The sequence below is a fragment of the Panicum hallii genome, chromosome 5 (genome assembly GCF_002211085.1).
Source record: "Panicum hallii strain FIL2 chromosome 5, PHallii_v3.1, whole genome shotgun sequence".
Taxonomy (NCBI): Eukaryota; Viridiplantae; Streptophyta; class Magnoliopsida; order Poales; family Poaceae; genus Panicum; species Panicum hallii.
The window spans coordinates 5,444,867-5,459,131 of NC_038046.1; the positions used below are offsets into that span (position 1 = coordinate 5,444,867).

Here is a 14,265-nt window from a genome sequence, read left to right on the forward strand (position 1 = left end):
GATATCGAGGCTCATGGATCTTTGTGGATGGGGATGGCAATGCCGCTCTCGTGCTGATTGTTAATTGATATCCCGAGTCTTTTAGCGGCAACGACAACAAAAGAATCTTGTAATGAAATCGTGCATCGTCCTTCAGACTGGATTGCATAAAGGGTTTGATCCAGACAACTACTGGAGCCTTGATGGATCTTTTGAAATTACTTTTAAAATTTAAGCCTCACAGTGCAGCCAAACTTTCTATCCTTCCTCCTCTTCCTCTCGCTCTTCCTTCTCCCCTTTCCCTCCCTGTTTCACTTGCTCTTGCTCCTCCCCTTCCCCTTCCCCTTCCTCTTGCAGCACTTTGAAATAAGCTCGTCACTCTGTTTTGCTTATCTGTCAGATAATCTGATTTTTGCTTATCTATTAGATAACCTGTCTGATTTGTGTAGTTTCTGCTTGCGACGCGAAGATTGATATGATGGAATGAGAGAGCAGTATGAAGATAATTCTTTTCCCCTTTTTCTTGCTCAATACTCATGCTCGGCAAAGTTGCAACTAGCAAACCACTCGACTGATCTGAACACTGAGTTTCAGTTCCACCATGCCAAATTACATGAGAGATGAAACAAGGCTCCTATTGATCCTGCTCTGATTTACATTTTTTTAGTTGCTGACTAGACTCAAACACTTCATACTAACAAGCAATCATAAATCAAAAGAAAGAAGAAGAGAAACCCGGATGGCAGGGTCCGATCGGTAGCACTAGCTGGTGCTGCTCTTGCTTGCGGCCTCGAAGATGCTCTACAGCGCCGGCCGCCGGTGCCGGCCTCTTCCTCGGTGCCGGTCCTTCTCCACGCGGGAGCTGCTCGTGCTACTGCCCCGCCACCGCCATCTGCTGTCGTCCGCTTTTGGATAGGAGGAGTTTGGGATGAGAAAGGAGAGAGTTTTTGATAGGGTTGAGGGTATTGCGTCTTTTCCTATCGCTCTAACTTTTCATTCTTTTTTCATCCAATTAACATAGCATAGTTAAAATCAAGGTAAACGGTTCCTTCGTTTTCAAAAACGGATGTAAAATCGCACAGTTGAAAAAATAAAGAATTCTTAAATATGGGTAAGAATGCCTAAATCCCTTATTATTATATATATTCCGCTCCTCGCAAAAAAATTCTCCTACACATTATAGTATAGCCCAGCGGCTAGTCGATAGTCGCAATCGAAAAGGCTAATATATCTACACTTTTTCTAAAAAAGCCACGTGGTTGCGTGGCGCAGCCTTTCCAGGCCCCGTCTACGTGTCACGGCTGCGTTGTGATTTTCCGCAGGCCCGCAGGGAATCTCCGTCACCACCGCCACCGAGCCCGAAGCCGACCCACGCCAAAAGCACTCAACTCCTCGCGTCCCTCGCTCCCCTCCCCTTTCCCCCGTTCTTCAGTTTCGTTTCTCTCCTCAATCCCCCGACTCGAATCTCGCGATACGTAGGGGCGGCGAGGCGACCGTCGCCGCACCGGAGGAGGGCTCGCGGCGGAGGAGGTTTCCGGAGCGGGGCGATGGACGCGGCGGCGAGCAACGGCGGGCTGCTGTACCACGAGGTGCAGGAGGGGAAGCTCTGCGCCGTGCACTGCGTCAACACCGCCCTGCAGGGGCCCTTCTTCTCCGAGTTCGACCTCGCCGCGCTCGCCGCCGACCTCGACCAGCGGGAGCGCCTCGTCATGCTTGAGGGCTCCCAGAGCCCCGGCGCCGCCAACGCTGCCGCCGGGGACTTCCTCGCCGAGGGATCCCACAACGTCTCCCTCGGAGGCGATTTCAGCATCCAGGTCAGTCCATGCACGCCAAGCTCCTTGTAGATTTAATCCGTCTATGTTTCGTGGGTTCGGCTGGTTCGACTGATGCGTAGATCGCAGCTTGTTCTGTGGGCTCGGTTGCAACTTGTTTGTTGTTAAGATCGCTTAGAATTTAGGGGAATTTTGCTTGAGCATTGCTGTTTCAAACCCTTCGATTGATTTCTAGTAGGTGATTCTAGGTTAAAAGTGCCGGTGTGTACTTTAATAAGATGGTTTTGTTTAGAACGAAGAGAATTACTTGGAGCAGAAAAACTAGAAGGGTTTAGTTTAGGACGAAAAGAAAATTGTCTAGACAATGCATTATCCCAGTCATTCGAAGGAATGCTTATTGTTGAAATCAGGTGATTGCTAGTGGTGGCACCGTGTGAGGTCTGCACGTGCTAGTTGTAGGGCTTGCTCCTTGCATATATGATAATTAATCATGCTTTGTTGGATGCGAAATGGGACGAAGGGACTATCAGTACTTCATATCTTCAACTAGCATAGACCTGCATTGAAATTTGCATGATTCTCTGCAGGCGATTTGATATGGGATTTTACTTGTTTGCATCACTAGAAAAGTTTAGATGTACTTGTTTCTTGCGAAGTTACAGATCACACTTTGCATTTGAATAATCAACTAGGAACAAAGAAGTAGTGAGACCTTGTGTCAACTATAGCACAAGTCTTCATGACGGTTGGTACCATTGTATTTTACGTACTTGGCCCTCACCAATGCATGTCCATGCATGCTGTAGTAACGGATTGTATTGCCGTTACGCTGTCCAAATTTATGTGATTGGTGTACATGTTCAAGGTTTTGTCCGTTTTTCGTAGCTTGCCTTTTGTCATGTACTGAATAGCTGACGCTAAGAAAGACTTCGGTGTTTATTACCGTTGATGGTGACTGTTCTTTGATTCATAGTCTTTGATGATTTTCATTAGATTTTGAATTAGGAATATTAGTGAGCTCGATAACGGTATACGTACTTTGAAGTGTTTCACAAGTCACTAAATTCCAGATGATTGTACAGCCATCAGTGTTGTCCGGACACACTGAGCTGGATACCCCTGACCCGTGTCAGATTCCAATTGGTATTTGGCATGTCCCCCCAAAATTTGCCAAATTTGACACTTGCACCCGAGTCGGACACCAACAGACCTTTGTTTTGCATGTTGCTGATATTTGGATGCTTCACACGTTTTTGTTTGGTGTGCATCTCTCTATCATTTTGTTATGACGACATAGTTTGCTGTGAATACGCTTTAGTGCTGTTCTGGTATGGTACCTCAGAATATGGAGGCATTCAGATTATTTAAGCTTTTCTCCTTCAGGATGTACTGGAGAAGGGTCCCCTAACATATGCAGCAATTAGCCTTTTCCCTTTTCGCCGCACACTATGTTCATCTTTGCAGTGGAGTTTTAGTTTTTCTTTGGCCAATAAACTAGAATAGTTTATCATTGCACGCTAGGTTCTGATATGGTACTAAATGCTATATAACTGCAATATTCTGATCAAACCATCTGACTATCACTTTAGACATCTAGATGGGGAAAGACAAATAAGAACTCATAAGTGTTCATTCTGTAACCCAGAGTGCAACATTATTGGAGTGGGTACGGGCAGGCTTGGGGAATGGGTCGCATTTTAGAATTTCGAAATACATGCTTAAGAAGAAGGTGCTTTTATTTAACTTGAGTTCACAGTTCACACCTTTTTTTCCTCGAACACGCAGTTCACAGTTTACACTAGACCCGAATTTGGACAGATGGCACAAGTTATATGTTTACTTTGTTCATTTTTACCCTTTGTACTGCATTTGATATGAACAATTGATTTCCTCTTTGAGGAGCATCTATGGGGATATTTAATTATTTGCCTTTGTCTTAGCAATGAACCTGGAATGCTGTTATGCAGTCTATTGCATCTATTTGTTTCACTAGCTATAATGTAGCTAGACATGCTACCAGTGGTTTGATTGTTGGATTAAGTATATAGCTATTCTTCTAGCACTAAAACCCTATGTTAACAGAGTAATACAAAGTTTTAAGTCTGTTCTTATTTTAGCCACGCTCATTTTCTGCAATGCGCACTCATGACCCTATTCTGACCTATGCTTTCTTCTAATAGGTTTTGCAGAAAGCCCTGGAGGTTTGGGACCTCCAAGTTATTCCCCTTGATTCCCCAGCTGCAGGGTCATCCCTATTCGACCCTGAGCAGGAGGTTGCTTTCATTTGCCACCTTCAGGACCACTGGTTCTGCATCAGGAAGGTGAATGGGGAGTGGTACAACTTCAACAGTCTCTACCCAGCTCCTGAGCACCTGTCAAAGTTTTACCTCTCAGCTTTCATCGACACCCTGAAGGGGTCAGGCTGGAGTATCTTTGCAGTTAGAGGCAATTTCCCTAAGGAGTGCCCTATGGCAACTGAAGGCTCTAATGGTTTCGGTCAGTGGCTTACCCCTGATGATGCCCAGAAGATAACAGCCTCCTGCAACCAGGTTCAAACACCTACGCACCAGGTGCAATCCCCTCTACTTGGCCAGCAATCAGAAGGGATGAGTGAAATGGACATGATTGCCGCACAGCAGGAAGAGGCTGATCTGAATGCTGCAATAGCCGCTAGCTTGATGGACGCAGGGGGTCCATTTTCCAGCTATCATGCAGCTCAAGAATCTAGCAAGCCACAGGATGCTCCTGCTCCTATTATTGAAGCAACTTCGAGCAAAGACAGTAACCCGGAAGAAGCTGATAAATCTGAACCAAGCGCTCCTCCCTGTGAGGACACCCAGGAGCCAGCTTCAGGAAGCGACACCAAAAAGGAGGTTTCTTCTGTAGAGGAAAAAGAATCAGCAAAAGAAGATTAGGATGAGCTAGACTAGAGAGTGCGCCTCCCTATGAAGATTTTCAGTTAGTCTTTTACCGGGTTAGAACATACAAACAGAAAGCAAGAGAGAGGGAGGCGTCTAAAACTGCCCTCCATTCCAGTGGAGTAGTTCTGCTTTTTCTGATTTCAGAATGCCGTATACAAATTGCATAGTCTGAACTGCATGGGTTTAAACTTAACTGGTGTAACGGTTGTGTGCAATCTGCATAGAGACTTAAGTGGCGGTTTTGAACCTGTTTTTTCCGTCATTTGCCTTGCGAAATGTGCTGGAACTCCTACATCTGCGGCTACTCTGATGCTGAATGCTCGTATTTCCGTTGTTATTGTGTGCTTTGTTTGTTGCGGTCAGAAATTACCGACTCAAGAATGTGTTTATGCAGGCATTGCCAAAGAATCTGAGCCTCGCAGTTGGTGGCAAGAAACTTCCTGCAGAGAATTATTTCTTCTGAAACAGGCGCGGCTGTTAATTCACTTGTAACAAAGAATCTGAGCTTGCATTGTTGTTTATCTGTTGCTCCTCTCGGAGTATGGCTGCCGCTGCCTGCTGGAAGAAGATGAGCCTGGCGACGAAGGAGGGGAGCGGGTGACATCTGCAGCTGCCAAACCGAGCCGAAAGGCGGGGGGCGGTGGTTGGTCGAAATCCAAGGATCCGACACCATGGTTTTCTTCCACCTTTTCTTTTCTCCGGGGGGCCAGATACGACGGCGTTGCTGACGAGGTGTCTCGTGGTGTGCTGTCCCACGCCACGTTTGCGCCTTTTTCTTTCCACCCATTTTTTCTCCCCTTGCATTTTTCCGAAATCCAGCTCGAGAAGTTGGACTAAACAGGATCAATCAGTTCATCAACTCCGTCGCGGTTCTTTCCTGTCCCCCCTCACCCTTTCCCGTCGAAGGAGAGATCCGTGCTGCGATGGACTCCCCCGGCCGAAGCTGCCGGCTGTTCGGCGCCCAGAGATCGCTGCACGACCTCCTCGGCGGCGGCACCGGTGAGCTCTTCGATTTGATTGCTGCGCTCTAGGCTTTTGAGGGTAGCTCATATTTTTTATGGTCTAGAGCGAAGATCGTGTCGATCGTTCTGATTGTTGCATTTCGCTTTTGGGACCTGAGAGGCTGAGACTGAGGGCGTGTCGCTGGAATTTTCCTGTGGACGCAGCGGCGGATGTGGTGCTGTGGAGGAGGAAGGAGGTGGCCGGCGGGTTGCTGGCCGCGGTGGTGGCGTCCTGGGCGCTCTTCTACTGCGTGCCCGGCAACACGCTGCTCTCATTCGTGTCCCAGGTGCTCATGATCCTGCTAGCAGTCCTCTTCATCTGGGCCAAGGCTGCACAGCTCCTCCACAGGTGATGCTCGTTCTATCCCATGCCCATTGATGTGACTGTACTCGATTCAATTCTTGTGGATGGATGCTGGCATATACACTTGGTCATTTGGTGGTGTGCTAGAGCTAATGAAATTAATTGGCCTTCGACCTGGACTCTGGCTGAACAGATTTAGCATTTTGATATGGTTACTTAATTGCTGCAGTGGCAAATACGTCTTGTCCTGGATTCTAGTAGGACATGACATTTGCAGATATTGATATAGTAGAACTGTTCAGCTACATTTTGAGTGAGTAAAAAATTAACACTACAGTACAATAGCATGATCCTTTTTGCAAATCAAAGCATATGATGAGCGGACTAAAAATGAAACGAATCTGAACCTTTTGTATAAGGTAGTAACTAGTAATTTTGCAGTCACTGTTTCTGCCCCTTAGCAAAAGGAATCTATGCAGGGCACCTCCTCCTGTTCCATTGATGAAAATTTCTGATAAGTCAATGAGTGAAGCATCAGAAATAGCGGGTAACTTCGTGAATAAGGTGCTCCAGGATTTTGGAAACATTGCGCTTGGGAAGGACTCCGGCCTCTTCTACAAGGTGGCTTTTGTGTTGCTGCTGGTTTCCATAGTTGGCCGATTGACTGATCTTATCACTTTGGTATATACAAGTAAGTTCCTTTACCGATTTACATTTTCTTAAGATATATAAATCCCAAACTGGATTGTAGTGTGAAAATGTCGTAAACTATACTTATCATCAAATTAACTGAGAATTGCATAGTGAACTGTGTGCGGGTAATTAATGGCAGGGATACATGACACAATGATGGAAACACAGCCAGTGCTCAAACTGCCACTTCTTTTAGATAGAGTAGCAGCATAGGGCACTAGTGTAGTCGAAAGTAAAGCCAATAACGAGTTCATACATGTTTGACCAGTACATAATCGTTTCAGCTGGTAACAGTTGTTCCTTATCAATTTGCAAAAAGATCTTATTGTGTACGTATTCCGACATTTGCAAATAGTTTACACTACCTCTGCCGAATGGAGTCCAAGTGAAAGAGGTTTCTAGTGTATGCACAAGAACATGACAGAGCATGACTCTCGTCTACTTCCTAGTTCCTTCATAGTGACAAATATCTGATGCACTCAACGTTGCAACCTAATGTGAATAGAAAGGGGCAGATGGATCACCCTCTAGAATGGGAAATTAATTTAAAAAACATGATATATTAATCTTGCTCATCAAAGCTGAATTGCTGACCTTCTTGAACATGTGTTCTTTCAGGTGCTGTTATTGCTCTCACGATACCTGCATTGCTGGAGAAATCTGAAGAACATATTGCAAGATTCCTAGAGATAGCTTCGACATATGTTCAGGCATGTGGGGGAGCATGCGAAGAGTATAAATGTAAGATGACAAAAAGGAGTTCAGAAAAGTTGTGTTGATGGCGAAATCCGCCATGAAATTTTTTGCCTTGTATTAGCCTGTCTTTTGAGGCTGAAGAGCTGTGATATGTACCACGATCGTGGTCTGTCTATATACTGTGACCTTAGAGTTGCACACATCACACCACAAGAGTTATAGCTTTGGTGAAATTGTGTTCTTTTTAGTTTTTACCATCTTCTTCAGGTTGCTTTGCCCACTGGACCTTTCGTCGTCTGAAGCTTCTTGATGAAATCCACATCTATCAACTTATTTGATCCATGCCAATTGCCTTCAATGGACTGCGAGCCCTCAAAACACATGCTAATTGATCCAGCAGGTACCTGGCCTGGTCACCATACCCTCTGCTTCTTTCTGTATTGGTGATGTCAACGGCGACAATGGAACGGGGAGGAGATGATGGGCTGACGAAATCTGTCTCCATCCTGTACCCCATGGATTTGAAGAACGTGGGACGGCGCCGGCGGCGTCACGGAGGGTGGGCACGATGGCGGTGGTGACCTCGGGGGCTTTCGTCTTGACGCCTCTCATCGATGGCGAGATGGCGTCCTCCGGCGGAGCAGGTGATCTCTGAAATAGATTCTCTCCCCTTTGGGTTCTCCACCAGGAACAGTGAAGGCAGCTCCCTCGGGCGTGGCGTCGACGTCGGGCGGCGGCCGCCGGTGAACGGAGGCGGAGCGGGGGAGGTCGCGACACAAAGAAGCCGAGATTTACAAATTAAACCCTACCACGATCCAAATATTTACACTAAAATCCCTGAATACGATCACGATTATTCTCCGCGATCAGAATATTTACACATAGCCCACTGGATTGGATCACGATTATTCTCTGCGATCCGAATATTTTTACACATAGCCCCATGGACCACGATTATTATCCGTGATCCGAATATTTACATATAGACCCCTAGGTTGGATCATGATTCTTCTCTGCGATCCGAATATTTATGTTTACCCCCCTGTATGATACATTTTTTGTTTCAAACTAGTCCCTCATTTTCGCCTGGTCTCCTCGCTGGCTCGCTCTCTCCGCCGTCGCCGCCGGCGACATGGACTTGCCGGACAGCCGCAGCCGGTGGTTCAAGTGCATCGGCGAGTCGCACTTGACCCTCCTCGTGTTCCTCCTTTTCCTCCGCCTATTCTCTGCCCCTTTACCTTATCCGCCAGTCCGCCTCCGACCGCTGGGGACCTCAGGTGCGGAGATCCCCGGTGCTTCTGCACGCGACCAACCAGTGGGTCCCCTGCTTGCAGTAGCTCCACCGGAGTTTTGTCCTCGAGTGCTGCACCATCGCGCTCACTGGCGCCGGAGTCACCGCGCTCCTCGCCCGACGCCCGCTACCTCGTCGCCCACAGCCGGAACGTCTCCTGCTTCTACACCCAGACACCCAGTACGCTGCCTCCTCCTGCTCAGCTCCCGCCCCTTTTTTTTCTGAACACATATTTACGGCACCCACAAGGATCATACACTGATACACACTAAGCCTAAACAGGTATCTTCTTCCTTAGGTGTGTATCTCTACTATGTGGTACCACAGATTAGCTTAACAAGCGTTTCAGCTGATCTTTTTAGTAACATTTTAACACTTCGCATGGTACTTTCAGAACAGACATTTGTTCAGCAGTTCCCAGTTTCCTCATAGGTCTACAGCTTCATATATTAGATTCTGAGCATCTTGAAATGCAATTCATTGCCCCTGTGCCAATCTAATGCCACCACATCATTTAAGCTGATTGCTTTTCTGTTGCTTGAACGCCTTGTTTCTTAACTGTAATTTGGAGTCCACTTTATTCTTCCAAATGAATTTTTCAGGTGGACTTTAATTACCATATATTTTGTGGTACGTTCAATGCTTCCGTGTTGTGTTAACACACCGTGACTTGCTTTTTTTTATGGGAGAAAACTTTACTTTAGTGTGTTAGTCTTTGTTCGCAACAGCTATATCAGGTCGTTGGTGTTGGATTTACTCAATGAAGAGCTTGAGAAGAGCTGGTTATTCCCATGGATTTCTTAATCATGATGTTGAGAATCATGACATTTCCACCATGATTTCTGGAGAGAGAGCTAGTTAAAAGATCGTACTGAGTAAGAGGGCAAGCTATTATGAATTTTTTTCACGACCGTACCCGAGCACGTATTTCATTAAGAGAAGAGGAAAGCTATTATGAACAAACAGTGAATGAGAAATGTGCCACTAGCCCACTGCAACGCTTGATTATTAGTCAGTGCATCACATTCGACACTTGGTACATGTATGGAGCAATCTATTGTGGGCTTGTTGAGCTTATTTAATTGCTTGGGACTGTGCAGCTATCTGCTACTAATATATTGCTGCCTTAGTGCCTTATGTGGTCTTTTATTGTTTACTGCTTGCCTTTCTTGAATTTTTTGCCATCCTGCACCTGAAACTCTGTTGTATCCTTGATTAAGGTTAGATGTTGCTGATTTCTAATATTCAGTCTGTGTACAGACAGGTGCAGGTGCAACAATACTGGCTGATGTCACATTTGGGTACTACTCATGCCCTCTTTTTACAGTGATAAATTTGGGTTAGCATTGGTATGCAAACAATCCGAGCCATGTACATACTATTTCCTGTTCTGCTTGGGTATTAAACAGTAGCAGGTCTTAATTGTCCACACTTTTACATCTTTAAGTTGTTTGTTTCCTGACTTGATGGAGGGCATGGCTCTTGGTTGTTAAATGACCTGTATATGCCCGAATATTTGCAGTTGTTCCTAATACTTACCCGCAATTATTTATTTGAGCTGTAGCAACCATAGTACAGATTGTAAAGTTTGAAGCTAACTTATTTGTGCTGATAGTATGTCAAATAGTTTGATCATTGTTGAGCTTCCAACTGAAGCCCTTTCAGAGGTGAGGCTAAGCCAAACAATTATTATCCGGTCCCTATCATGCTCTAGCTTAGTACAAGAAAGATGACCTGAAAATTGAAATATCTCTCTGTGGCATGTGGCATATGAATGAATTGAGGAACTTAAGCTGCTTTCGTTCCTCGAAGTTAACTGTTTTCAAGACAATGCCTATATTTGCCATCTTGTTAAAAGAAATTTCTTGCAGGTTGCTGATGGCACGCTGCACACACTCTCTAAATGCTGCTTTTCTAATCATAGATACTGTCGGTACATACGGACAGGGGTACCTCCTGTCAGAGTGTCCAGCCTGAAGGGTGCGAGGGCAATCCGTAGCTTCGCCGTATGCCTTTGGGTAATGGGGCGTACGGCCCGAGCCTGACAGCTGGGGTCACGGTCTCCGGACCTCGCCCCGTGCTCTAACATGTCCGGCACCTCCATGTGCCCATAAGGACAAGGTGCTCAGGAACGGCCACCACGGGACCGAACCCCCGCGGGGTGGTCCGGTGCCACCACGTGTGGAAGCCGGACCCTCTGGGGGCCTGTGCACCTGGGTCGGCCTCGGGGGTCCAGACCTCCCTACCCTCCAGGGAAGAGGTCCGGTGTCGCCATGTGCCCCTGAGGAACCGGCTACCAAGCCAGCTCTGCCACGTGTCCAGTGGCAGCCAGCCTTCTGCGGGACGCCAGCCCAACTACCGCATTAAATGCCGGTAGGTGGGGTGCGCGTGCCCGGGTCAGGGCGTGGGCTGTCCACTGACACGTCGGGTAGGTATGCTGGCACCACGGTAAGCCCGCCAGTTACCGAGGCCGCGCGTCGCATCACCACACCGTGTACGAAGGCGGGTGGCGTGTTGTTACATCACAGCGCCGCGCGCTGGAGGGCTGCGGCGTGTGCTGCTACAGTGTGCGCGGAAGCTACAGTCAACACGGCTCCTTTGCCCGTCAGCGGGGACCCAACAGTGACATCACGACTTTCATTGTGCATGTCACTGACAGCAGGCACTGTGCCGGTAAGGCGGCACATGACCATACCCTGGTAGAAGATATGCACATCAACTTTCCGATCGAGAACTACAGGGAGGAGCTGGAGAGGAAGATTTCCGAATCTGTGGCATAAAAGCTCCAATGTATACGTTATTTAATATGCAGCCAGGTCCACCTGTCGGGGCCCCGCTCAGTGTACGCGCTCCCCTTGAGCCTATAAAAGGGAAAGCGCGCTTGTTGGAACACAGGGCCTGGAGGATTCAGAGACTCCCAAGCTCACACGCTCTCGAAATCTCACGAGCAATACAACACATAGTGGACGTAGGGTTTTACGCTCCGGCGGTTTGAACCACTCTAAACCCTTGTGTGCTTTCCGTGTTCATCCACCCCTTGATCTAGCGTTCCTTGACTTCCCCCAAACTCATCCTAGACTAGGATTAGGCGGGTGCATTCCGCCACCCGGCTGGAGATTTCCTTCGACACTTGGCGCACCAGGTAGGAGGATAGTTTGACTTGCGCAAGATCAAGGCCCTTGGTCACAATGCCTCAGTTAGCTGAGCTCCGTGACCACCCGATGGGGGAGGAAGTGGCATCATCTGCGCCGCTTGCCTCTCGATGTCCTCCATCCAGGGTATTGGCACCTGCTGCGCCACAGCGAGCTGCGGGGCAGTCCTCCCGGGCCGTGTCGCAGCCCACTCAAAACGGGCCGTTGATGGCGACCAGGGAGCTGCTCCACAACCCGCCAGGCGCGGCGGCCTCGCTCGACGCGCTGAGGCAATGGCGTGATGACGTTGACCGCCTCCTCAACCTGGCACAGGTTTCCCCAGGCTCAGCGGGAGGATCTGTGCCCAGGCAGCGTCGTCGCCAAAGCGGCGCATCCGGCTCTGTGCACTCCCCATCAGTGAGGAGTGCACGGACCGTGGACCTGCGGGCAGAGCTCAACCGCAGACGTGCGGGAGAGGATGCCCGCGTTACCATTGAGTGGGCGTGTGTGCGCCGCCTCAGCATCGAGGGACGAAACCTCGAGGCCGAGCTTGATGCGGCTGTACCGAAGCTGCAAGGACTCGCCCAGGCACAGGTGGCTGGAGTGGGCTGCGCAGCGCTCGCAGACCACCTCCGAGCGGTGGCCTGGCCGTCCAAGTTTCGGCCACACCTGCCAGAAAAAGTACGACGGGTCAGCCAACCCGTCGGAATTCCTGCAGGTCTACATCACCACCATCACGGCGGCTGGGGGTAACGACGCCGTAATGGCAAGTTACTTTCATGTAGCCTTGACCGGACCAGCCCGGACATGGCTCATGAATCTCACTCCAGGATCCATTCAATCCTGGGGAGAGCTCTGCGCGTAGGTCAAGGCGAACTTTGCCAGCGCGTACCAGCAGCATGGCGTGGAGGCCCATCTCCACGCCGTGAGGCAACATCCCGGAGAAACCCTCCGGGCCTTCATCTCCCGCATCACCAAGGTACGTGGAACCATTCCACGTACCTCCGATGCATCTATCATCACGGCTTTCCGTCAGAGGGTCCGTGACGAGAAGATGATGGAGAAGCTGGTCACACACCAGGTGGAAATCATCACCACCTTGTTTGCCTTGGCGGACAAATGCGCTAGGGCTGTAGAGGGCCGTGCATGGCACTATGCCCCTCAAGGAGGATCCGCCTAGGCGGGGGCTCCAGTGTCGCTGCTCCTGGCAGCGGCAAGAAAAAGAATAAGAAGAACCGTGGCATGGACAAGCCGTGAGCTGGGACTCCGGTCGCTATAGCGGCAGCGGCTGGGGGCCAGAAATCGCGTGGCAAACGCCCACGCCAACAGCGCATCGACCCTGGGTCGTGACCTGTTCATCCTGGGGCTCGCCACAGCGCCACCGAGTGCCGCGAGATCCAGAAACTCGCTGAGCGCCTCAGCAAGAGAGTCGTGACCAGGCCTCCAAAGATGGCTCCTCCCCGCCGCGGTGGTCCGGCAAGGAAAAGGTCTCCGATGCCGATGCAGCTGCGAGGGAGAGGGAGTTGGGGTACCAGACCCCAAACAAGGATCTTAAGGGTCTCTTCCACCAGTCCGACTCCGAGTCCGGGAGGGATGAGCGCCGCAAGAAGTTGTACGTCATGTACGGCGGCAGTTCGGACCAAAGGCGGCGCCCCACAAGCGGTGGAAGAGCACCACCATCTCCTTCGGGCCATCTGACTTCCCGGAGAACATGGCGGGGGCTGGGGTGCTATCACTCGTCACCGCCCCCACCATTGCCAACATCAGGCTCCACCACATGCTGATTGACGGAGTCGCCGGCCTCAGTGTCATCAGCTATGCAGCGTTCAAACAGCCGCAGATTTCAGAGTCCAAGTTGGCCCCATCTCGCCCATTCTTCGGAGTGGGCCCTCATCCCGTCTACCCGGTGGGGACCATCTCCCTGCCGGTCACGTTCGGGACGGAGGTGAACTTCCGCACAGAGAACGTACAGTTCGAAGTTGCGGAGGTGAACCTCCCTTTCAACGCCATCATTGGCAGACCGGCTCTGTACCGGTTTATGGTCGTTGCCCATTATGGGTACTTAGTCCTCAAGATGCCGTCCCCTACTGGCGTCCTCACCGTGTAAGGTGACCGGACTACTGCCGTGGCAGCAGTAGAGAAGCTGCATGCGCTGGCAGCGGGACTCGCCCCGGCTGCTGGCACAGAGGGGTCCGACCCTTCACCCTCACGCGTCAAGGTGCCTGCCAAGGCGCCCAAGGTCCATCCGCCTGATACGGACGATGTTCCCGTGAAGACCATCCAGGTCGAAGTGGAGCCCTCCCAGACCACCCGCATTGGTGGAAACCTGGGAGAGAAATAGGAAAGCGCGCTTGTCACCTTCCTTCGGGCAAATGTTGACGTGTTCGCCTGGGAACCGTCACAGATGTCCGGGATTCCCAGGGAGGTGATTGAGCACCATCTGAAGATTCACCTCGACGCCAAGCCAGTGGGGCAAA

General features: G+C 49.7%; 3 protein-coding genes across 4 annotated transcripts; all 3 read left to right on the plus strand.

Moving 5' to 3' along the window:
• Positions 1–1,270: 1,270 nt before the first annotated feature.
• LOC112894980 (putative ataxin-3 homolog) lies at positions 1,271–4,929 on the plus strand. The gene is made up of 2 exons (XM_025962833.1): positions 1,271–1,793; positions 3,932–4,929. The coding sequence occupies exons 1-2, from the start codon at positions 1,527–1,529 to the stop codon at positions 4,664–4,666; spliced, it is 1,002 nt and encodes a 333-aa protein (XP_025818618.1). The 5' UTR covers positions 1,271–1,526; the 3' UTR covers positions 4,667–4,929.
• A 177-nt stretch (positions 4,930–5,106) lies between these two features.
• Positions 5,107–7,706, plus strand: LOC112894981 (reticulon-like protein B12). Of its 2 annotated transcripts, none has more exons than XM_025962835.1 (4): positions 5,107–5,671; positions 5,793–6,022; positions 6,551–6,668; positions 7,289–7,706. In XM_025962835.1, exons 1-4 carry the CDS (start codon positions 5,596–5,598, stop codon positions 7,447–7,449), a joined length of 585 nt encoding a protein of 194 aa, XP_025818620.1. In that variant the 5' UTR covers positions 5,107–5,595; the 3' UTR covers positions 7,450–7,706. The 2 variants fall into 2 exon arrangements, with proteins under 2 accessions (XP_025818620.1, XP_025818619.1); XM_025962834.1 differs by having other exon boundaries at positions 5,839–6,022; positions 6,457–6,668.
• A 5,793-nt stretch (positions 7,707–13,499) lies between these two features.
• On the plus strand, positions 13,500–13,895 carry LOC112891649. Its single transcript, XM_025958557.1, has one exon. The coding sequence runs from the start codon at positions 13,500–13,502 to the stop codon at positions 13,893–13,895; it is 396 nt and encodes a 131-aa protein (XP_025814342.1).
• The last annotated feature ends 370 nt before the right edge of the window (positions 13,896–14,265 follow it).